Source organism: Didymella exigua, assembly GCF_010094145.1.
Source record: "Didymella exigua CBS 183.55 unplaced genomic scaffold M421scaffold_27, whole genome shotgun sequence".
Lineage (NCBI taxonomy): Eukaryota > Fungi > Ascomycota > Dothideomycetes > Pleosporales > Didymellaceae > Didymella > Didymella exigua.
Window position 1 is genome coordinate 261,121 of NW_022984801.1, and position 22,159 is coordinate 283,279.

The 22,159-nt window shown below is 51.1% G+C and overlaps 10 protein-coding genes across 10 annotated transcripts; 3 read left to right on the forward strand and 7 right to left on the reverse strand.

Moving 5' to 3' along the window:
- Positions 1-782: 782 nt before the first annotated feature.
- On the reverse strand, positions 783-4,329 carry M421DRAFT_103015 (uncharacterized protein; the record flags this gene model as incomplete). The annotated part of the gene is made up of 3 exons (XM_033586860.1): positions 783-840; positions 2,480-3,967; positions 4,016-4,329. The coding sequence occupies 3 exons, from the start codon at positions 4,327-4,329 to the stop codon at positions 783-785; spliced, it is 1,860 nt and encodes a 619-aa protein (XP_033445955.1).
- Positions 4,330-4,847: 518 nt separating this feature from the next.
- M421DRAFT_236223 (autophagocytosis protein) lies at positions 4,848-6,379 on the reverse strand. Its single transcript, XM_033588447.1, has 3 exons — positions 5,682-6,379; positions 5,140-5,625; positions 4,848-5,087 (listed from the first exon to the last, which is right to left on the reverse strand). The coding sequence occupies exons 1-3, from the start codon at positions 6,203-6,205 to the stop codon at positions 5,045-5,047; spliced, it is 1,053 nt and encodes a 350-aa protein (XP_033445956.1). The 5' UTR covers positions 6,206-6,379; the 3' UTR covers positions 4,848-5,044.
- A 2,877-nt stretch (positions 6,380-9,256) lies between these two features.
- On the forward strand, positions 9,257-10,188 carry M421DRAFT_7723 (NAD(P)-binding protein; the record flags this gene model as incomplete). Its single annotated transcript, XM_033597302.1, has 2 exons — positions 9,257-9,818; positions 9,869-10,188. 2 exons carry the CDS (start codon positions 9,257-9,259, stop codon positions 10,186-10,188), a joined length of 882 nt encoding a protein of 293 aa, XP_033445957.1.
- Positions 10,189-10,240: 52 nt separating this feature from the next.
- Positions 10,241-11,809, reverse strand: M421DRAFT_69404 (uncharacterized protein; the record flags this gene model as incomplete). The annotated part of the gene is made up of 3 exons (XM_033596604.1): positions 10,241-10,721; positions 10,787-11,240; positions 11,290-11,809. 3 exons carry the CDS (start codon positions 11,807-11,809, stop codon positions 10,241-10,243), a joined length of 1,455 nt encoding a protein of 484 aa, XP_033445958.1.
- Positions 11,810-13,003: 1,194 nt separating this feature from the next.
- M421DRAFT_69427 (uncharacterized protein) lies at positions 13,004-13,213 on the reverse strand (the record flags this gene model as incomplete). Its single annotated transcript, XM_033596607.1, is given in 2 exon segments — positions 13,004-13,102; positions 13,121-13,213. The coding sequence occupies 2 exon segments, from the start codon at positions 13,211-13,213 to the stop codon at positions 13,004-13,006; spliced, it is 192 nt and encodes a 63-aa protein (XP_033445959.1).
- A 2,460-nt stretch (positions 13,214-15,673) lies between these two features.
- M421DRAFT_35066 (uncharacterized protein) lies at positions 15,674-16,021 on the reverse strand (the record flags this gene model as incomplete). Its single annotated transcript, XM_033589570.1, has 1 exon — positions 15,674-16,021. A coding segment is annotated over one exon (348 nt), but the record flags the coding sequence as incomplete, so codon positions are not given.
- A 246-nt stretch (positions 16,022-16,267) lies between these two features.
- On the reverse strand, positions 16,268-16,795 carry M421DRAFT_37677 (CENP-B protein; the record flags this gene model as incomplete). Its single annotated transcript, XM_033589812.1, has 1 exon — positions 16,268-16,795. A coding segment is annotated over one exon (528 nt), but the record flags the coding sequence as incomplete, so codon positions are not given.
- Positions 16,796-17,488: 693 nt separating this feature from the next.
- Positions 17,489-19,146, forward strand: M421DRAFT_423550 (zinc-binding oxidoreductase CipB). Its single transcript, XM_033593503.1, has 4 exons — positions 17,489-17,784; positions 17,834-17,851; positions 17,905-18,013; positions 18,064-19,146. Exons 1-4 carry the CDS (start codon positions 17,652-17,654, stop codon positions 18,827-18,829), a joined length of 1,026 nt encoding a protein of 341 aa, XP_033445962.1. The 5' UTR covers positions 17,489-17,651; the 3' UTR covers positions 18,830-19,146.
- Positions 19,147-19,953: 807 nt separating this feature from the next.
- On the forward strand, positions 19,954-20,622 carry M421DRAFT_69177 (uncharacterized protein; the record flags this gene model as incomplete). The annotated part of the gene is made up of 1 exon (XM_033596593.1): positions 19,954-20,622. One exon carries the CDS (start codon positions 19,954-19,956, stop codon positions 20,620-20,622), a length of 669 nt encoding a protein of 222 aa, XP_033445963.1.
- Positions 20,623-20,933: 311 nt separating this feature from the next.
- M421DRAFT_7728 (uncharacterized protein) lies at positions 20,934-22,027 on the reverse strand (the record flags this gene model as incomplete). Its single annotated transcript, XM_033597308.1, has 3 exons — positions 20,934-21,175; positions 21,263-21,476; positions 21,812-22,027. 3 exons carry the CDS (start codon positions 22,025-22,027, stop codon positions 20,934-20,936), a joined length of 672 nt encoding a protein of 223 aa, XP_033445964.1.
- Positions 22,028-22,159: the final 132 nt, after the last annotated feature.

Sequence of the window (22,159 nt, forward strand, 5' to 3'; positions counted from 1 at the left end):
TGCACGGTAAAAGGCTAAGATATATACCCCTCAAGAAGATCGACAGCTAGGTACGCACAGCCAGGTTCTGATTATGTAGACAGAGCTTCGCAGCAGAATGTGTATCAGAAGATACAGGATGTTGGGAACTGCGCAGCGTCCGGTCGGCCAGCAAGCCCTGGACTTGGATGGGATGGGGCGGCGTGCTGACACTTTGTTTGCTCGACGATAACGTGTGTTGCACGGCGTTAGGGGTAAGACCCGATGTGTGTGCGCTGGCAGCACACATGAGTGTACGACATGATCACGAGTACTGTGTGGTTCCGAAGGGGCGCTTGCTCGTTTGCAAGTCCTTGAGACTGCTCGGGCTCTGCGATTGTTCGCCGTTTCGAATTCATGAATTTGCTTTGTGGCGATCGTTTGTAGGATATTTCAGAGAAGCCATCATCGACCGAAAGCTCTGTTTTTTTGCCATCCAAAAGCTCAGACCGAGCTAGTGTCGAGTCCTTATAATGCGTTGTTTGCAGGAATTGCTTGAAAGAGTATGTAGTACAGTGGTGCTACCACTCTTGCTTGTGTGTTTGTCTCTGCGTGCTGCTTTTCATTGACTGAGCTGCAGTGGCAAACCCCGATCCCACAAAAGAATTGTCTATGCCGATTCTTGAAGGTTTAAAAAAAAGTCAGGATTGATCGCACTCAATTTCATCTGCAACCAAATGGGAAATAACATTACGGCTTTGCAGTTGCAAATAGTCGTCAACTTCTAGGAAGTACAAACATCAAACCTTCTGAACGACCATGAGTCACAGACAGTCATCCTTCTCGTCCAGCCTGTATCTCACGGTCATAACTGACTTCTTGCTGAACGCCTCCTCTCGTAGCAATCGCTGGGTCTCATAATTAAATCCATACAGTAGCGTTGGCCGAGCGCTCTCCTTCCACACTGGTAGCCGCAGTCGCGTGGACTCGACGATGACCAGAACGACTTATATCAGCCCTGCGGTAAGCATTGTAGCGTAAAATACACCTACCGCGCTTTCAGCCAGATAAAGAAGCGTGTCCCGCCCCAAGGTCCTTTAGCGGTCTCGTCGAACCTCTCAAACGGAAGGAGACTGTCAGCCCTTCTATGTGGCCAACTCCACTTCTGCTGACCAACACAAGCGCTTAAAGCAAAAGCGAGTGTTACCCGTGCAAGAGTGCCGAGTGCAGATATGACTGTGTTCAATGACACAGCAAGTGGCCAACGATCCAGCGACTTGTCGTCTTCCGATAGAGCACACCGACGATGACGATCATTGAGCCGATATTCAGTAGCATTACTCCAATCTCTAGGTACAATGAAGTGAAGTTTGCACGGAGAGGTACAGATGACGTAGCCTTTGAGGGCTCCTTCGGGGACCCGGAGTCAATGTGACTGGGTTTATGCGCAGTAGATGAGACCGAAGAGCACGGGTAACTGATATCAGATCCGGGCGTTTCTGGTACTAGAAGATCATAGCCATTGTGTTGTGTGCCTTATGTATGTACTGTATTGAATATCAATGTCGAAGCATCGGAGAGATCACTCTGCGAAGGTGGCAGCAATGGACTGACTTTAGAAGCCATTTTGTTGGAAAGCGAGCGAAGTACCTGACTAGCAGAGTGCTAAGCAATGGATGTCATCTTGTAGGGAAGGAACAGTGCTCATGCTTGCAGCTTGGACTTCACGTTGCACAGGCTGTGTAGAATCTGACCATTAGGAGGAACCAATTACAGATAAGCGTAGTTCAAATTTTCAGTCTTTAATTGGTATGAACACGCCATGTATGCACTGTGGTCAGCTTCGTGCCTACACTGCCTAGTAACGTTATGGAAAATCAACCCACGTCTGTGGATAAAATCGCGACGCGAACATGGACGTCGCGTAGGCTTCGAGCTGAACTGCTCATAGTAGGGTGCACCATGTAAGAACTTATGAAGATATGTTATTATCATTGATTGTTGTAAGTTGTTCTGATGCTGGTGTCGCACGCTCTAGCTATGATGACTGGATTACGGTATGCATTGCATTGAGGCGGGGCATGAGTGTGCTTGGCTGCAGGAAGATGCGTCTCAGCTCAGCCGCCACTGTGCTCCTCAGACTACAATATATTTTCGACAACATCGATTCTTTGGTAACCCTAGGCTGTACACTTGGCATGCCGTGTGATCGTCTGATGCAAGACCATTCGCGATATGGGTCAAACATTTGCAGACTGGATGTGATAATGGATTCTCGATGCACAGTATGACAGCATCAGTGGACGCACTCGAGCATTGGCTGAAATTCATCTTTTATCTCAGGCGTTAGGTACAAGCCCAATGTCTGGCTCTGTGTTGCGCTTGCAATACCAGTATGCAACGCGGTTTCTACCTCGAACGTCTGACATCTCTCTCAGCGATCAAGCGCAAACAGTCATCCTTCTCATCAGGTGCGAATCTGACTATCTTCGTCCCAGCTTGAGGGCCTGATTTTTGCGACTGGGCTTCTCTGAGTAGACTCTGCGTTTCGTTGTCCAGACCATACAATAAGCTCGGCAAGGCTGCCTCCTTCCACACAGGAATGTGTAGTCTCGTCGACTCAACAATCGTGAGGAAGACGTAGAGTATCCCAAGAGTGATCATTGCGATCGGGAAGGCTAAGTAAGGCCACTGAACTCTAACGTGGATCACCCACTTGAGGGTGTCGCCTGATGCTTCGTGATAGCGTGGACTGTCTATAGCGGTATTGCGTATCTGGTTCGTCAGGCTGAGAGCGACGTTGTCGAAAGTTTGGGTCAGGTTGCCTGAGTCCCATAGCGCGTTGACCAGGGGCGACTCGCCTCCATCCCATTCAGGATAGACCATCTGGTCAGTACTCCTTACACCAGAAGTACGGGCAGTGAGCGTCTTGAGAAAGTCGGTCATGGATATGATGTATGCGTAGGAGATGTTAAACGATCGAGTAAAGGACATGACGTCTGGAGATTCTTCTTCTGGTATGTCAAGCCGTAGGTCAGTCCTTTGGAGAACAGTATCGTAAAGCATGTTGCCTACATGTTCAGCGAGGTAGGCTTCTACAGCAGCTTTCTCCCCGGTGACGTCGACAGTTCCTGAGTTTTGATCGACTTGATAGGAATTTGGGTCTCTGTTGGACCACGAGCCTATGACGGTCTCTACGAGTTTGCCGTTTCGCGTTTCTGCTTTGTACATGTTTGCACAGAAGTATAAAGCACACTCAGTGGCAGTAGGTTTCGATGCGTTCCAAGCCACTTTTCCTCCAAGCCAGTCGTTGCCCGCCTTCATGATGGTGAAGGAAGCTATCATCGTTGACAAGTTTCTGAAGCGTATCGTGTCTCGCGCATCATAGGAAATGTTCGTCGTAAGCAAGGTTGGCTGGATCCCACCTTTGCTACCTGAATCAGGGTCGTATCTCGCTGTGTCATCGTTTGACAGGTTGGCATTCTGAAGCGTGAAAGCAGTGTATCTCGATGGTCCATATACCTGATTGAATGGGCCCGGGATGCTGGACCCGCCAGTCCCTGTTCTTTGGTCAAGAGTAATACGAGTGGACACATCGTTGCAAGAGCTGCAGATTGCTGCGGAGGTATAACGAGGCCAGGTGCAGTTGCCAGTCGTGCAGACACTGTTAACGACCTCTGCGGTGCGGTACGATGACGTGACAGGGTCCCGTGTGGTGCTATTACGGAAGCCATTATATATCGCACTGATCATGCCGAAATCAGGTTGCACCGTGAACCCCCCCATTTTGGTAAGCAGCCCCACAGATGTATTAAAGAAAGACAGACCGCCTTGAGTTGTTAACTCCAAAATAGGTCCTGTGTCGACAAGCAGAGCTTGAGGAAGTCTTGCTGGGTACTCAGCGAGCTGATCAACATCTAACCCCCCAGCGGTAGTCAGCACGGCTTGAAGAAACGGGTCGAAGGCGACGGTGCCAACGATTACTAAAGCTCCAAGTGCTGCCCAGTGCCTAATCCGGAATCAATGCAAATCAACAAAAGGTTTTTGGGTAACCCACCTGAGTCGCAACCAGACAAAAAGACGTGTTGCACCCCAAGGACCACGGCTAGCTTCATCAAATCGTGTCCATGCAACCAGGTGATCAGGTCTAACTCGGAGCCAATTCCACTTCTGTTGTCCGATACAAGCACTCAGTGCGAACGCCAGGGTGGTTCTCGCCAGCGCGCCTAGGATGGCAATCACTGCGTTGAGTGGAACTACTAGTGACCATTCCGATATGGGCTTCCCATCTTCTCGTCGAAGCACTGCAAAAATCGCCAGAAGTGATCCAACACTGACCACTACAGCAACGAGCTCAGGCAGCCACGACATCATTGTCGATCGGACCACTGGTTTCATTGCGCCTGAGCTGTGTGTCTTCAAAGGATAGTTGTACTGGGACGTCAGCGACATCGCGGAATTAGTCGCGGTCTTTGATGTTGCGTCCAAAAGTGTCTGGCTATGACAGTGCGTATATCCACGGTCCTCGATGGACAATACTCTCGTATTTGGCATCGATGTGAGCGGCTCGTTCCCCTCCCGCTCGCTACCATACACATTCCTCAGCTCGTAGTCGCTAGCATCTTGCCCATGCGGGGCACTTCGTGGATCTCCCGCAGACAGTGCAGGTACTGGCGTGTATTGGGATGCCATTTTGAAAGGTATCAGGCCGGCGGCCGATCACATCTGACGTATTTACTGGACGGCGTTAGAGATCTCAGACTCCATGCGCAGGAATGCCCTTTTAATAGGTAGTCATAGTCAGCTCAGGCGTCCGTTGATCGTCAAAATGCATTTGTGGCGCCACCGGCGGCTGCGTAGCGTTTCGGGTGGGGGCCAAAATAACGAACAACATGAACCATACAAAGCAGGTCAATTCCTACCAATCACAAATGTTTATTCGAAAACAAGAATTGACGTGCTTCCCTTCTGCAGTCACTTCTCAAGTAATTGCGCCTAGCATGCTGGTTGTCTCTAACAAAATTTCAAAGCCGCTCAGGAAAACGAAAGCACCCAGAACGCCACATAATTCATGGAATTTCGGCCTTTATACGCCCATCGTGAAGTCGTGTTCGATGCCGGGCGTTACACTGCCGATCGCGTTAGTATGGGAGCATAGCCACACGGAGATGTTCTACTGACCTGGCCATGAATTTCAAGAAGACAACAAGGTACTGATCCACCCGGATCGCGACTTCGTCATCCTGCTCCTCTAGTACTTCCCAGTCGTCCTTGGCTTCATCGCTGCCCTTGCTCTTTGCTTGCTCGGTGAGCTTGAGAAGCCTGGTGTCATCCACAAGAGCCTCCATACCGCTGTCGAGCTTGCTGACGTCCTTGCCTGCCTTGAGCTTTGCAAGTCGTAGCTTCAGAGCAGCATCGGCCCGGTCGAGTAGCACCTTCATTACTGAAGCGTGCTTGCAAGGGTGCACTGAAGCAGTCTTGAGGGCGTGCTCGAAGAAGGGAAAGTCTTCGATTGTGACTGTCTTGTCCTTGTAGTCGCCCACGATGTCCTCCATCATCTCTTGTGGCTTGAGTGGTACGGACGTCGAACTGTAGCCGGAGAGGTAAAGACGCGGAGTTCGGTAATGCGCGGAGTATGTGATGTAGAGGGTGTACGTTCGTAGAGGACTGGACTTTGTCAGCGGTAATCCAGCAGATAGCATTACTTTACTGAGAGAGCTTACGCTTGCGTGTTTGAACCAGCCTGTGGATCTCTTATGATCGCCTCTTCGTCGTCTTCATCGTCCTCCATGTCTGGGATCTCGTCCTCCTCCTCTGCCGCGCCAAGATTGCCACTCTCATCGACGGTCCTAACATCGCGCACCTTGGCTTCCTGGCTTGCCGCCATGCCGCCCGTCCTCAGCCAGCCATCATCATCTGTGCCACCTTCGCCAGCTGTGAAGCCATCGCCAACTATTGTCTCGTCTTGTCCGGCTTCTCCAGCGAAGTTGTCGTCTAAACGACGGTGACATGGGACGCCACGAGTGACGAGGAACTGCTTTCCCTCTGGCAAATATGAAACGCGCTTAGCTGGTGACGAAGCGTCTGCCCACTGCCATGAAGGAAATTTGAAGACCAGGAAGTCTCCTGCAAGGACGAACTCCTCTGGTGTAATCTGCCCAGTCTCGCGGAATGTGGAGGTGTGGCTGATGGCGGCAGTCCGCTCCCGGAACGTGTCTATGTATGAACGCACAAAGTTGTACGCCATAGTGTCGTCTGTTTGGTGATAGTGTAGATTTGTGGATGTTGATAGTGTAGATTTGTGGATGTTGATAGTGTAGGTTGTTGTTGTAGGGCCTCTGTGCTATTGCGGTGTGCGCGGGCGGTGAATAGAGGGGGGAGGGGTCAAGGCAGCTGTAGCTCATAACGCGCTAAATTAGCGTCACAGCCACGATGACCTTCAGCTGTCAAGGTCACGACGCCTCCTTCGACTCTCAGGTACAAGTCACACCGTCATGAGATCAAGGTCATCGAACATAGAGATTGAGGACTCATTCACAGGGCTTATGAAGCGAAGCCAGTAATGACGTCACATGCTCAACACAATGACAGACGTCGGTCATTCCCAAGAGTCAGATTATTCCCCAGACCGTGCCGGCCACAGATACAGTGAAGGCTCTCACAAAGCACGAAATCGAGCTCTTTTGAGTCAACAAGGAAGGGACATAGGTATGTCGCCAGGTAGCTCCTCCACACCCACCTTACCAGTCCGCCGGCTTGCGAATGAAGTCGAACATGAAGGTGTTAGACGCGTACGAACTAGTGCCGCAAGGCTTCGACAGGCCACTCATTCCTGGTTCAGGTTTGTTCCACACCACCACTTGGTTGTAGTACCTTTGCCGGGCTAATGATAGCGTACAGTGGGGTTACACTGCCTGAAATATCTCTTCAGGTAGCTCTTCATCTCACATTCGCCTCGGGCCGACACTGAAGCAAGAACACATAGTCAGAGGTCATTGACGTTGCATCCGACCGATCGATGTCTGCCCTGCGGCCGAGGCGTTGTCGATACCGAGGGGGTCATTCTCTTGGCACCGGGCGTATCCCTAGAACAACAACTTCTCAGGTCATCCGGTAACGTCTGTGTGCACCTAAAATCCCACTTCAGGCAATAGTATCCAAATCAGGTCTACTCTACGACCCTGAGAGTCTACTCTATACGTTTACACGTCAGCGACGTACAAAGTAAAAACCAAATGGGAAGATCCCAAGCACAGGTCGCTCAAGCGCTCAATTGTTTCTAGTCCAGTCTTGGAGGGGAACGCATTGCTCATGGTTGCTTCAGCTGTTGTTGTGCCACGTCAAACAGATTCTGATCCCTCACGGGCAAAAGCGCGTGTTTCTGAAATTGACACTATGCTGTACCTTGACCACGGACTACTTGCAGGGCTCGGCGAACGCCCTTAAGCGTCGACCGTGTGTGACACAAACAGCGCACGAACTCCTGCAGGACCCCGTTAAATGCTTAAGAGAGATATTTACTACTTTCGGTATCAGAGACGCTCATGTAGCGAAGCGCCGCGGGCCCGGCCATCACTAGAGAACTATGTTACAGACTGGCCGTCAGTACGCTGTATGTAGGTGGCAGTTTTGGTATCGGTACCAAGGCAAGTATTTAAACCATAGAGGCTAACTTGTCCAGTCTCGTGGATCTCCTTTACATGCGGATAGTGCGCAGCTGCGTTGTGACTGCAGACGGCGAAGAAGTCATGGAATGGACCAATCAGATGGGATATAAACGCATTGTAGCACAACCATCAGGGCGGACATCAATACACTTCCAGAGAGCCCCGAGCCCTGTCGCAGTATGTGCGACCCTTCACGACCACCTTGGTTAGACCTATTGGGCGACTGCTGCAAGATCGCATGCACGACATGTGCAACTAGCACATGTCGTGCATACTTTAGCCTCGTTTTGCCCGTAACGGGCTTCAAGGTATCCAGAATCGGCAACTGCTGAGATTTGGCATCGTAGGGACCTATCTTTGCACAGAGCACGCGCGTACAGCAGGAATCTATCGTTCTGTTAGCAGACCTCATAATATTGTCAGCCTTCGGTATTTCGGCCAGACCAATATCAATACATCAAAACCTTACGGTTACCAAAAAGGTCGTTTGCATAACAAGAATCTCAGATGTGAATCGGGTCATTACACGGTTCCATATTCCCCAACGATACTGTCTAATCATATATAAGCTCTCTTTCTCTCTCTCTCCCAACTCGGACTTCCATAACAAGCATCAATCTGTTACCTCAGTCCTACCTACTAAGAAGCGCTTACTTGTATCTCTGCCCTAACAGCATAGCCATATTCACCATACCTGACGAGTACCCCGATGCCATATTGATTCACATTTGTCTTTTCGAATTCAAGCATAACACAGCTTCTCACTTCGAGATGGTGAACTCCAACTCTCAAAGCAACGCTGAAGATGCACAACCTCGTTGTGGGGGATTGCGTTTGGGCACCCACACCGCTGCCAACTATGATCAGGTAGGTTGCAACTGTCTATCAGGACATAATAGCTTATCAGATCGAGCCAGCACAGCACTACTCGCAATGCAGACGTATCTTGAACGCAGCTGAATGCGCAGGAAGTCGCAGCAGCCGAGCATAGCAATCGATCGATAGTATCTGAAATGGCGCACTGACTTGTGTAGAAGGGTGCACTGGCTTACAGAAGGAAAGAGACGAGCCATAGTCGACGATTACTCATCTCTGATCTGCATTGCTCTTCGGGTGGACTACATCGCACTTTTCCATTTTTTACTTTCGATTAGTAGATTTGCATAGCATGGGCGGTATCTGATACACTGGCATCAGTCACTCATTACTATTCGCTATATCCTTGCACTGTATGTATATCTACATCTCCCAAACACCGGAGGCATGCATTTCATTTTCAGATTCAGAGTTTGGGTTGCAATGCCTACACCCGAAGCACTCTACAAAGATGTGTACACAGTCATGGATAGGTCAAATCTGACTGCCGTCCGAGAGCCACAATCAATTCCTCGTTCAGTGATCTGTGTTGTGAACAAGAATCCTCCCCACGCCTGAACCCTGTCGCGCTACAGTAGCACCCCGCATTTTGGCCAGCCGAGGTTCCTTTGCACTACTAACAACAAAGCTATACCGAGAGTCATGTCTCAGCCGAAATTACCAATTCTTAATGCTCTGGACACTCTCCACTTTCTTCCCTGGTGTTCCAATCTGTTCAGGTCAGTAGCCGGGCCACTGCACCAATTTCCTTTACAATGACCCACGCCGCCTCTGCCGACGACCTCCGCGTCTCGGCACTCTATGACTTCTCCGATCATGTCGCCCTCGTAACAGGCGGCGCTACGGGCCTAGGTGAAATGGCCGCGCAAGCATTCGTCCAAAACGGTGCCACCGTCTTCATCGCTTCGCGTAAAGAGAAAGAGCTCAAAGCCACCACCGACCGTCTCAACGCCCTCGGGCCCGGAAAATGCTCATACATCATCGGTGACCTGAAGAACAAGGACGGTTGTGTGGCTGTCTGCAATGAACTGAAGAAGCGCACGGATAGGCTGACGGTGCTGGTCAACAACACCGGAGCAAGCTGGGGAGATGATTACTACAATTATCCGGAGCATGCGTGGGACAAGCTCTATGACTTGAATGTGAAGAGTATCTTCTACATGACGGTAGAATTGGAGCCGCTGTTGCGAAACGGTGCCAATGCGGATAGTCCTGGCCGTGTGATCAATGTTGCGAGTATGGCGGGTATTATAACGGTGGATGTTACAACGGGAGAGGGCGGTGGATTGTCTAAGCCAGGCCACGGAACGTTTAGTTGTAAGTTTCACCAGCTTTCGGGCTAGATGTCAGGATACTAATGACAATAGATGGACCTGCGAAAGCAGCGGCCATCCACCTCACCAAGATGACCGCGTCGAAACTCGCACCAAAGAACATCATGGTCAATGTTATCTGCCCCGGCACCTTCCCCAGCCGTATGACGAACTTCGGCCTCGAGAATTATGGCAAAGCTCTCGTTGCAGGACAACCTACGGGGCGCATCGGCAAGCCGAGCGATTTCGGTGGGTTGGTCCTGTTTCTCAGCTCGAAGGCAAGCGCACACATGACTGGCAACGTAATCGAACTTGACGGTGGGACAACGTTGAGTGGGTGTAGAGGCGCATTCAGTGGTGAAACAAAGTTGTAAGCATGCAAAAGAGCCAACGAAATCGAATGGAAGTCGTCACTCTTTACATGCATCAGTATCCCTGCTGGCTGTGCCACTTCTCTGCCCATCCGGGAAACCACGGACTCTCATCCAGCGTTTGTGGCTTCCAGTCTTCTTGCACAAGCCTATTCTCAATCTGCTCCTTGTGAAATGCTTCAAGCGCAGGCTTGACAACATGCTCTGTATGCCACGCATTTTTATACTCCATCAACTCCTTCTTCCCCTCATTGAGCACCTTAAGTAGCAAGCCGGGTACATATGGCTCATCTCTGAACTCCTTGACGGGTGTGAATAGCGCTTTGAAGTTGAAGACCACAGCGCCCGACAGCGGGAGGCGGCGCAAGGTCTGCCAGTCAACGCGCAGGTGGCAGCGCGAGAGCTCAAGACCGGGAAGCTGGATGCCACGGTATTCTTCGTGCGAGTCGCCGGGAGGCATGAAGAGGGGTTGATCAATCTCGAGACCCCAGGAGCCGCGCTGAATAGGCTTGTCCGTGGGTTTCTTGGCGAAGTATCTGTGGCTCTTTAGTATTGTATTGCTTAGGTCTTGCAGGAGAAAAACTACCTGTCCATCGAGAACTGCATCTTCTCTTTGTAGTCTGGGATCGGAGCGTGGATCTCGTGCAGATGCATACCGATCTTTGAGCCGACGTCCCACCCCAGGGAGCTGCAGATTATGCCGGCGCGGAAAATGTAGAGCCCCGTTTTCTCGTCTCGGAGCATGATGGCAAAGTCTTCGGACACGTTCTGGAAGATCACATTTAGGGGTGATGCCTGCTTGAGATCCGTCTGTGTCCTCAAGATGGCGTTGTGAAAAACCGTCTTGGAATTATTCAGAGAGAAGTAGTGCGGGTAGCGGGCACAGAGGAACTGCAAAACCATCTCCATCAACTCTTTACACGGTAGTTCAGAGCCTGGAAGAGCCTGGAGAACTGCATCGCCATGGTCGATCAGGAGTTGGGCGCGCTGCTTCATGCGGTCCTCATACGTGTTTTCGAGTTCTAGCCACCAATCCGGCTCCATCTTCGTAAGTGCTGGTCTTTGTCAGTACTTTTAGTCTGTGACTACGGTCAATTTGCTTACACATTGTCTGGTGGTAGGCCCATCGTACGGGCCTATATGGTCGAGGGAGTGCCTTCTTAATGTCGAAGCTATGGTATGGCTGAGGCATAGGTACGCCGCTTAAGGTGGCGTAGTCAGGGAAATTACCGAGAGCCTTGACTTCTGCAATTGAGAACTCGCATGGCGTGTGCGTGTCATCACTAGCGTCGAGATAGGGCGACTTCATGGGTAGTATGTGCGTGGTCCAGTCCGTACTAGAGGCAGCTACTACTTCTAATGGTGTGGAAGACAATTCTGTTTCAGCCAAAGTGGATCGTCGAGATGGCGGGAAGATGGCTGAATAGTTAGGAACAGGTGTACTTCTTGTTCTCTTCTCCTTCGACGAGAGTGATTGAGGTGGTGTTCTTGAACCAGAGTCCCTCCTCTGCCTCAAGCGGAAGCGCTCGAAGACAATATCTCGTCTCTCACTTTGTAAGATCAACAGGAAAATCGAAGACAGCAGGAACGCTGCTCCTAACTGTATCCACAGGTCTTCTGGCATTGTTATGTATCTCAAGCTGCAACAGGATCATAATGAGAATTCGTGGGGGAACTGAGAATTCAATGAAGATCTCAGGCTACCGATAACGAATAGATGGAGGTCTTGAGATTTCTCGTAGGCTTCCCGGGTATATATGCTATTGCTGTAGCTCTAGTGCCTTATCAGATAGAGGAGTGGGGTCGCACCTACCAGCCTGATCAAGTGTGGGGCGCACTGCATACCAGCGACGTCACATCCTTTGCTTATGTCGGCAAGGTCAATTCAAACGCGGAAGTCTTCAACATTCGGAGTGTAGTCTGCACGAAGCGCTATTAACGCTGCTGTCCAGGCTCTGGTGAGATGCTCCGGTGTCTCAACCACCCGGTTCGGGATTGGTGATCACCGTTAGAGGTATACGAGTTCCAGAGCACTTGGCGAAGATCTATAGCTCCCTCCAGAAGAGCAGCGATTCGACAGCTAGAGCTCGTATGTGGGTGGGTGACAGCGCTACCGTAGCTTACCCCCCTGGCGATTTCACAGGGTCCTGGAGATAGCACAGGGGTCGACGACTGCCTGTTAGTCACGAACTCGAAGCTGGCGATGAATTCAATAGGAACTGGATTTGATTTGTGACTTCTAGAGTCATGTGGCGCTTTCAGCTGCATGTACAGTTCCTTTGGTGAAGTATCCTTGTGGTATGCTCGGTTGGTTGGTTGGTTGGTTGGTTGGTATTCATTTTACGTCTAGTTGATGGGGATCAAGTCCACCATCTCGCCTCCCGAAGGGCATATACGACGTGCTAAGCTATGGAATTACAGTGCTGCCACACTACCTTAGAAAGCATTTCTTGCCTGCGCGGGTATTGCTACCATTTCAGAACTACAGCTCCCCTTCCAGTTGGGGAGACTGAGCGGTGTGAGTACATTAGGGTGGATCCCTTGTGTGTGTTCAGAGGCGGTTGAGCGCCATGAGAGAGAGTAGGAAAAAGTAGGTGGGTGTAAAGAGCCGGTGCTCTGTCGAATCGGAGCCGTGGCTCTGCGCGAGGAGAGCCTTTGTACTAGGCTTGGCCATGCCTGTGTGGAAGGAGATAGGTGTAGTAGGAAGGCAGAGCCAGGCCTGTCCTTCTTCTTTATCTCCAAGAGTTGTGGAGTGTAAGGCCATGCTGGCTGCCTTGTTTGCGTGTTGTGTCAGGTCAAGGACCCTGACAGTCGGTCTTCAGAAAGCTGCAAGCAGCTCTCGTCGTTGTGGGTGTGGAGAGCCGGTGCTCTGTCGAGTTGTGCCGTAGCTCTTCGCGTGGAGAGCCTTGCGGTAGGCCTGGCGATGCCCTTATACTGCAAGAACAAGGAGTGGCAAGGCTGTCTCCTTGTCTTGTTGGTGGTTGTGGCCTTCGACCGAACGTGAAAATCTGGGTAGCGCACGGGCCATTTTGAAAAGATTTCAGCTCAGCGAAGAACTGAAAGACAAAAGAGGGCAGCGCGCCTGCCACAACGCCTGCGGCGGAGAGCGGACGTTGGGAAACAGATTTACGAAGGCATTTGAGTCGTGTTTTGACGAAAAATCGATGAAAATCGACCTTTCGCTGACCTGGAAAAGTTGATGTTCGGGTGGTATGCTCGGTATATGCTTCCAGCTCTCCTGTACTGCTTGATCCACCAGATCGCAAGGTCAAGGACCAGTATCCTTACGGAGACCCATGAACCGAAACTTGTCATCTTCTGGTTTCCTTTCCTCGATTCGAGTGTCGATCATCTTCAGGCTGGTACCTAGTCACAGACTTCCTCCAAGGTTGTCGGTCTGCTTTCGCTTCTTTCGGCTGTCGCTCTGACGACCTTCCTGCGAACTCTTATCCTCGTATTGGCGGTACTTTAGAGTAAATCAGTCGTGCACAGAGCCAGGCCAGGTAGATCAAAGACGCGATACGAAGAGTCGAAATGCAGACATGCACATGCATATGATACCAACGCCAAGCTCAACCCTTGAGAGACAACCTGAAGCATGTTGTCGTAGATTGATATTTTGGAGCCTCCAAACTGAATCAGCGCCCACAAACGCTCAACGGAGACTACAATTATTCTAGAAAGGTCAGTCCAACTGCGAAATTTCATTGGCCGAGGGGCCCCGACTTACAGTACATCATGTCAGTGCTGAAACTCGCTCCTAGCATAAGCTCCTTGCGCGTGGTCAAGCTCAACTGGGTAGACCTGGGATTGGAACTATGACGACGTAGAGATAGGGCGATATTGTAGCCAACTACGCAAACCGAAATACGAATCGGTTGATGCAGTGTTTGTACAGTTCTCTATGTCCCATGAGGTTCAGACAGCTGTGGGAGAAGTCTGAATTGTCCCAAGCTCTTTGCCGCCCGGGATTGCCCAGCATTGTCTTGCAAGCAAACGTTCGTGGCAGCCCAAACGCAATCAGGAACAGGTTGGAAGCTACAAATCTAGCCAAGGAGAAGTTTCGACTGCGCTTCTACAGCGATATTTGCAAAATTACGGATGAGAAGGAGAGTCTGCTGAATGTTGAAGAGACAAAGTAATTGATTTGGTAGCAGTAGACAACCTATGCACATATCTTAGAAGGAACATAGTAGGTGATCAGTTGCAAGCATACCTTGATAATCAGGTCGATTTTCGCTGGTAGCAGGCCTACCTTGTATAGGTTAAAGTCTCCACGTCTGCCACTGTCCAACTATACCTTCTCCCCGGTGATGCTTACGCGGCGCGACAGGGCGAATAGAGTACTTACTGCTTAGATTTCTGTTAAAGCGCCTATCTATCTATGCCATTCGACACTGAAACGCCGTCGTCGCTGTGAAAGCGGTCCCAGCCTTGATGAAACCACTTTGACAGTCGATCTTGTACCAGCGAACATATGGGTACCTCCAGGCTGAAATGGACACCAACAATATCGCACCTGAAATACTGCTTCGGTATGATCTCAATATGGCACATGAAAACTGTGATAACCATGAAATGCTGAATTCTGCGTCTAGACAGGTGTAGATTGCGTTTTCAAACGACGAGGGCCGTTGTATTATTGTTTGCAAAATGATGGTACACCCAGTGACCTGGGCAGACATATCTCCACACTAGACCGGCGGATGGGTACCCTTTACCTACGGTAGGGTATAGGTTGGGTATAGTTCGCACAGACTAGGGTACGGGTAGGGTAGGGTCGCATGGACCATAGGTATAGGCAAGGTAGGGTTACTTAGCCCTAGGTATAGGTAGGGTAAGGTTGCTTAGACTATAGGTATAGGTAGGGTAGCTAATTACCTAGGTACCTTACTTAGAGTTTACTCTGTTGCAAAGTTCTTAACTAATTATTACAGCGTGTTATCACATCCGCATTGTGCATATATTAGCCTACCTTACCTTACCCTAATTACATGTTAACTATACCCTACCTTACCTCTATCACGTGTTACCCTACCTATACCTACAAATCACATGATTATGCCCTATCCAACCCTACCTTACCCATCTGCCAGTCTACTCCACACTAGCAACGAAGGCTTAACACGCTATGCAACCTAGCAGCCTAGTGCAGCTAGGAGGCCTTAGTATTAGGCAATGTAAAGAGGCCCTATGTAAGGCAGGGTAGACAGGTGGCAGGTAGTGCAGCTATTTACAGGTTGATGCGAGAGATAATAGATAGCGTCTTGGCAAATATACGCAGACAGTATCAAATATACGCAGTCCCAGACTCTAGCTCTAAGTCACGGGGTGTACCCATCGTTTTGCGAAAAACCCATAACGTGTTTTACAAGCGAGTGGCCCGTACAAGCGAATGGCCCACCCCACCAACTTTCTGCGCCTCTATAAGTGTACAGCTCAACCACCTCTTAAGATAATAGATATGTATTAACAGGGTAGATTAAGCAGTAACTTCTATAGTATCAAATTTACATGTACGTGAGTTATGACCAGGCTCCTTACACTTCTTACAGCGCGCAAGGGCCTGGCGGCTGAGGCCTGATTGATCTCCTCCTTGACGCTGCTCACGAGCAATCTGCTGGTCAGCCTCACGTTGAGCGAGTAGATCCTCTCCAGCTCCTTTTGTTAAGACCCCACTCTGCTGTATACGCTTTTTCTTACGCTGTTTGCGTGCTGACGCTGCCTCATTGGCTCTCTCAAGGCTAGTAATCCGATCGCGCATCAGCTCAGCTGAGAGCATCATCACCTCAGCGCCCTTCGTAAGCTGGTTGATTGCTTCAATAATTGAGGCAGGTGATGAGCTCTTATGTTGGCGTACACGATCACGTATTAACGTTGATTGAGCATTAAGCTCACGTACGTTGCTTGGCGTACAAGCCTCCCAGGGAGCCTCTAGTAGAGCAGCGGGAGAAGGAGTACGGAGCTGTACGTCCAGCTTTGACAGAACAGCGTCTGGCTGGAGAGGAACAAGGCCTGCGCCTTTAAAGGCTGAGCAGATATTAGCTGATGTAAACGATTGATCAAAGGCTGCCTTAAACGCTGGCAGAAACTCAAGCTTAGTGATGTGGTTGATGTGGTGGCGGATCAGGCTCTCAACCTCACAGCTGTATGCGCGCTTCAACAGCGAGAAGCAGCCAACGTCAAGAGGTTGCAGCAGGTGTGATGAGTGAGGTGGCATACAGAGCGTGTAGATGTTGTTCTCCTTGCAGAGCTGCTGAAACTCAAGAGAGTGGTGGCTCTCGTGGCCGTCAAGGATAAGCAGGCGACGTGCGCCTACTACCCGAGCCTCTGTATGCTTGACAAAGTGCTTCAGCCACTCAACTCCAAGCTCGTTGGTTGTCCAGCCGTTGTCACTGACTGCGATCGCCCAGTCACGTGGAATATCCTCCTCGTACCAGGCAGAGAGATGGTACTTGCCAGCAAAGATGAGGAATGGTGGGATTGACCAGCCAGCTGCGTTGATCGCAGCAATCAACGTCACCCACTCACGATTGCCTGGCTGGATAGCCTTTGGCCTGCCTCTCCTCTCTGATCCTGTTACAACAAGCTGAGTCGTGATCTTGCCCATCATAAAGCCTGCCTCGTCGAAGTTGTAGACGTCCTCGTTACAGATGCCGTACTTGGCCTTTGTCTGCGCTAGAAGCTCAAACCAGCTCCTAATTAATATAGGATCCTCACATAGGGCTCTCTGCCTATCATATGCTCGATTGAAAGGTGTTGTAAGGCTGTCTGTACGCTTAACAAAGTTGCGCGGCCAGTGGACGCCAACCTGACCTGCGCCGCGCGCAGCGAGCAGCTTATCAGCCATATCACGTACAGCTGCGTACGTAGGCGCAAATCCACGTCGATCTAGATCAAGGATATAGCTGACTATCACCTCCTCTTCAAGTACAGTGAGCTTCTTTGAGTTGGGCTGGCAATCGCGTCTGGCAGGCGCGCCAGCGCGTCGGCGTCGGAGGGTAGTTCTGGGGACTTCGAACGTCTGGGCAGCAGATCTGACAGTTGATATCTGATCCTGCTTAATAGCTGAGATTGCAAGGTGTACATCAGCCTCACGGGAGGCCTTGTTGGCTTGGGTGGGGGGAGCCATAGCTAATTGAAGTTCACACGTTACAGAAAGTTGGTGGGGTGGGCCATTCGCTTGTACGGGCCACTCGCTTGTAAAACACGTTAACAGTTTTGTGGTCGGTCCGATCCGTGTTCAGTCCACCGCTTGCAAACTTTCAGACACCATGATGTCACAGCAACTGCCTCGGCATCGCACCATGGTTGCTTACCAATGCATTGCCAGGCTTCCAACATGGTGGGGTCGAACGGGAGGCTCTGCAACGGAGCACCAGAGCTGAATTTGCAGCGCTTGTCTCTTCTCCCACCAGCTCTAGAGACCCCTCTTAGATTTACAATACTTCAATCGATCACACACGATGTCCAATAAAGCTGCATACATTATGGAGGCCAAGGCCAACCCATTGCAGGTCAGGGAAGCTCTTTTGCCGTCTGCCGGTAAAGGAGAGGTCGTTGTCAAGAATTACGCTGCTGCTGTTAATCCGGTAGACTGCGAGTCACACCGTTGTTGCCCGAACCACACATGGCTGACTTGAAGTAGGGAAGATCCAGGATTACGGTACAACCGCATTGAAACCCTCCAGAAATTCGAACATCATCTGACCATCTTAGGCATCTTCCTCCAGAAGTACCCCAATGTCTTGGGCACAGATGTAGCCGGCGAAGTCCACGAGGTTGGCGAGGGCGTCACACACGTCAAGAAAGGGGATCGTGTCCTAGGGTAAGTAATCGCGCTGCTGTATGCAAGGCCATGCTGATTACCTTCTCCAGTCACGCCTTCTCCCTTGTATCCAATAACCCAGCCCAGGGTGGCTTCCAGCTCTACACGTCCCTCAACGCCCTCGTCGTCGCTAAGATCCCCGACTCCCTTTCCTACACTTCCGCCGCTGTTCTCCCCCTCGCCATATCGACCGCTGCAGCCTGTCTTTTCAAAAAGGAGACACTCGCTCTTTCCCTCCCGGAGATCTCAGATGCCAACCCGCTGTCAAGTGGCAAGTCGGTGCTCGTCTGGGGCGGTTCGAGCAGTGTGGGCGCAACTGCAATTCAACTCGCAACCGGAGCCGGACACAAGGTTGTCAGTGTCGCATCAAAGCGCAACATCGAAGGTGTCAAGGCGCTGGGCGCCGCGGCGGTGTTCGACTACAACTCGTCCTCTGTCGCGGACGACATCATCGCCGCTCTCGAGGGAACCGAGTTCGCTGGCATCTGCGACGCGATCGGCACACCTGACGCTGCGAAGGCATGGACGCCTGTCTACAGGAAGCTCGGCGGCAAGTACGGGTCTGTGATGCCGGGCGCTCAGGGCCTGCCTGACGGTATCGAGGGCACGAGTGTCTTCGCACCGAGTATTGCGCTCGATGATAGGTACATTGGCGACGTTGTGTGGGCGAAGTGGGTGCCAGAAGCTTTGCAAAAGGGTACTCTCAAGGCGCAACCTGAGGCAATCGTTGTCAAAGGCGGTCTAGAGTCCGTGCAGGAGGGCCTGAACAAGCAAAAGGCTGGTGTTAGCTTTGGCAAGATTGTCGTGGAGCTCTAGGAAGGCAGCCCTTCAGTACGAGCTCTGACGATTAAGACGTCGTTAGATGATTGAAGCGAATAAATTCGGTATCGACGTTATTCTTGTGTCTCTCGTTCCCTCTTTCCGCGCGTACGAGCCGCTTGTCTTCGGTCAGGAGCACCGCGACGCTGGCGTCGACCTTGTCGACTGTGAGCGAGATGGGCATCGCGCGTGGACGAGTGGATGTGGTCGTGTGTTGTGACGACGTCGCGCATGTTGCTCCCAGCCTTCGTGCCGGGCTGACATTCGCTGACTCATGGGCGGACAAAAGAGGTGCGATCTCGCTTAGTTTCGCCGGACCCATCATAAAAAAAGTTCTTACATTTGCTGCCATGAGCTCCTGCACCTTACTTCGATCACCAAGATACCGCACCAACATGTGCTTGCAATGTTATCTCATACCTCACTAACGGCAGTTGCAGCGTCGGTGTGTTGCTAGTTCCGTAAGTTTGGACGCCTTTCCTTGCGCTTCCTTTTCATGATGAAATATTCCACTATTCGCAGTTTCCACGTTAGTCTCGACCTATGAACCTTAACTGAGACTCTGAACGCAATACGAATGTCTTCCTTGGATGTCTGATCTTCTTCAACACGCTCTTCTGCTCAATGATAGCTTGGATGAGCTTAAGCTAACTTGCTCCAGATTCGGATGTTTTCGCGTCGATCGATAGTCGATTTGCAGAATAGATGTCATCAAAGCCACTCTCTGAACCCATCCTTTTACTCTGCGATATGTCCGCGCTCTCTCTAAATGACATCCAATACCTTCCCGATCGTTCAGTAGCTCTCGAGCCTGACACAGTAGTGTCTCAGCTACGGCAATTGTCAAAAGTAGGATGAAGAGGATTGAAGTCAGGTGCACCCACAGCCGTGAGCTTCGTGCAGCACAACGCGCCTCCCTAACTCACAGTTCGACATCCTAGCTTCTCTCATGCGCACCTCCCAAACAGCAACGAGGTAGGAACGCGGGTCTTGGTGTCCAACAACCTGTCGATCAGTCATAGTCTTACGAGCTATACCTGCAACCGCCAACGATCCCTAAAACCTAATATTCATCGTTCGAAATCCCTTGACGCCATATTCACCAAGTAACATACCTCTTAATGCGCTTTGCAGTTACCTCAGCTGTCGCCGCAGCCCTCCTGCGACAGTCATTCGCTGCTCCCTATCCACTGTCGAACGCGACAGACATCACAAATGCCACCTTCAGCACGCCATCCGGTGGCCCATATGTCTGTACCAGAATCTATCCCACCGACCTGACCGTTGTCAACTCTCGCTACCCTGACTACGATGTCGATCGCCTTCACCAAGCCAGGCGCTTCTTCATGCTCCGTCGTCAGACCCTAGGCGATGGCGAGATTGCAACCCGAGTTCAATTCCAGGGTCTGCCGTCAAAGGAGACGAACAAGACATGCCGCCTCGAGCTCGTCTTACCCCGCGAAGAGCTTCAGAAGATCTCAGGCAACAATCCGAGCTTCAACGTGTACCAAGTCGACCGCGAGCCAGATGCAATTGCGACCTGGAACACCTACAAGGGTAACGATGGAGCGGATCTCTTTGGTCGAGTCAACGGAGAGCCGGACGCCTTGATCAAGACAAGAAGCGTCGGCGGTGTAGCAGCCATCAACGAAACGGCCTGCAACGAGACACTTACATTTCAGATGGGCATGGCTTTCGATGGGGCAGAACTACCGAACTATTGGGAATTTTCCAATGTGGCACCTCCAGCTTGGCCAGTCCAAGGGTTCCGGATTGTTTACGGCTGCTAAACACGGTTCTTACGTCAAGTGGACGGCTGAAGGTGTGAACATGATCAAGTTTAATTCACAATAATGATAGGCATACACAATTGATAAGGTCTGTTTCCATCGACCTCCGTGTGATGAATGTCCTCTCTTTTGAGCGATAAATTGTATCACTTCACAGTCTGTTGATCGATCAAGGCTACTATGTCGGCCGAATACATCGGACATAGACGGATACCTGAGTCGATGAGCTGCATCAAGCAAGTCTTGCCGATCAAATGACCTGGCCCGCAGGGCATCTTTACCGGGTCATTGTCCGCCTTGACCTCGCCGCTTCAAAGCTCGACCGTCTCCACCTCTGTGTGCTCAAAGTCATCCCAGCAGTGAAGGCACTTCATGTCTTCAGGTGCGATCATGGTGATGTCGACTTCTTCGAGCTTACCGACGGACTCTTGAGGATCAATGCGTGGGCGTGGACGCTGGTCTGAAAGGGGCAGCTCACTTGCAAACCATTCTTCTGTATCGTCGTAGCCAGTCCACCACGCCTCAGCGACATAGTCGGGCGGCTGGCCTTCTACTAAAAGCATCAAGTCTTACAACTTCGACTCCGACTCGACTTCCCTAAAGTGGAACTCCATGGCCATAAGGGAGTCGAGGGGCATACCACACTCCTCAGCCGAATAGGGGAGCGGCGGGATTCCACCGCATGCCTCTGTATTGAGTGCGGTTCCAACAGCCGTCACTCTGATCTCCTGTGCCATCATGAGAGACGGATAAATCACTTCTGAGGTTAGATCACTTTGCACTGCGACAATGGACTCGTAGGTCTCGTCATACCACTCGGCGTGCTCGAGGGCGATTTCCATCTCCCGTATTTGCTACTGTATCAGTCCGCCAACGTCGTTCTCCGTGTGCACAATTCCCCAGTGCGCTACCCCGCTAGACTTGAGTGTAAAGTACTCAAGCCCGAGATGCCCGATTACACTGGGCAATTCCGCGCCGACATCGCCTTGCACCGCGACAAGGCAGTCGTGCAATGATGCTTGATAAGAGAGCTCACGGAGGGGCGGGGGATGCGACTCCGGGGGACAGGAGGGTATGTAAGCCATGAAAGTGTTTCGAGGGATTCTGTGGGTAGAGGTGGGAGGTCTACAGAGAAGTATACTTGGAGATATGGAGGCGGGAGCCTGTTACTCGTCGTGGGCTAAGGTACCGGGTATTCGGGTTGCTGGGGTTCCGCAGCCGGCAGGTTTCCAGAAACACTCAGTACGTGCAGAGAGTGGTTGTAAAACTGCGTGTGTTCCGCCGGTATCCATGGGTATTGGCCATGCTGCACGGTCTGGATTTGTGGCTGGACCTGCTGGGTCAGCGCAGCCGGTGGGGATGTGATGTTGGATTCGATATCGTCCATCTTGATATGAATGTTCATTGTGAGAAAAGACACTGGAGTCAACAGTCACTACATTGTTATGCGGATTTTTGTGGTCCCTGAGCGAGGTCCCCTAGTACCAAGTGTGTATGAAGATTGTTCGCGGCCCCATAACCGGTTATGTATCCCTAG

Coding starts and splice junctions, on each gene's coding strand:
- M421DRAFT_236223 (XM_033588447.1), bottom strand. CDS start 6,205: ATGGCGTACAACTTTGTGCGTTCATACATAGACACGTTCCGGGAGCGG. Junction 5,626..5,681: donor GCTGGTTCAAACACGCAAGC/GTAAGCTCTCTC, acceptor GACAAAGTCCAG/TCCTCTACGAACGTACACCC. Junction 5,088..5,139: donor TTCTTGAAATTCATGGCCAG/GTCAGTAGAACA, acceptor CGCGATCGGCAG/TGTAACGCCCGGCATCGAAC.
- M421DRAFT_423550 (XM_033593503.1), top strand. CDS start 17,652: ATGTCCAATAAAGCTGCATACATTATGGAGGCCAAGGCCAACCCATTG. Junction 18,014..18,063: donor AAAGGGGATCGTGTCCTAGG/GTAAGTAATCGC, acceptor TACCTTCTCCAG/TCACGCCTTCTCCCTTGTAT.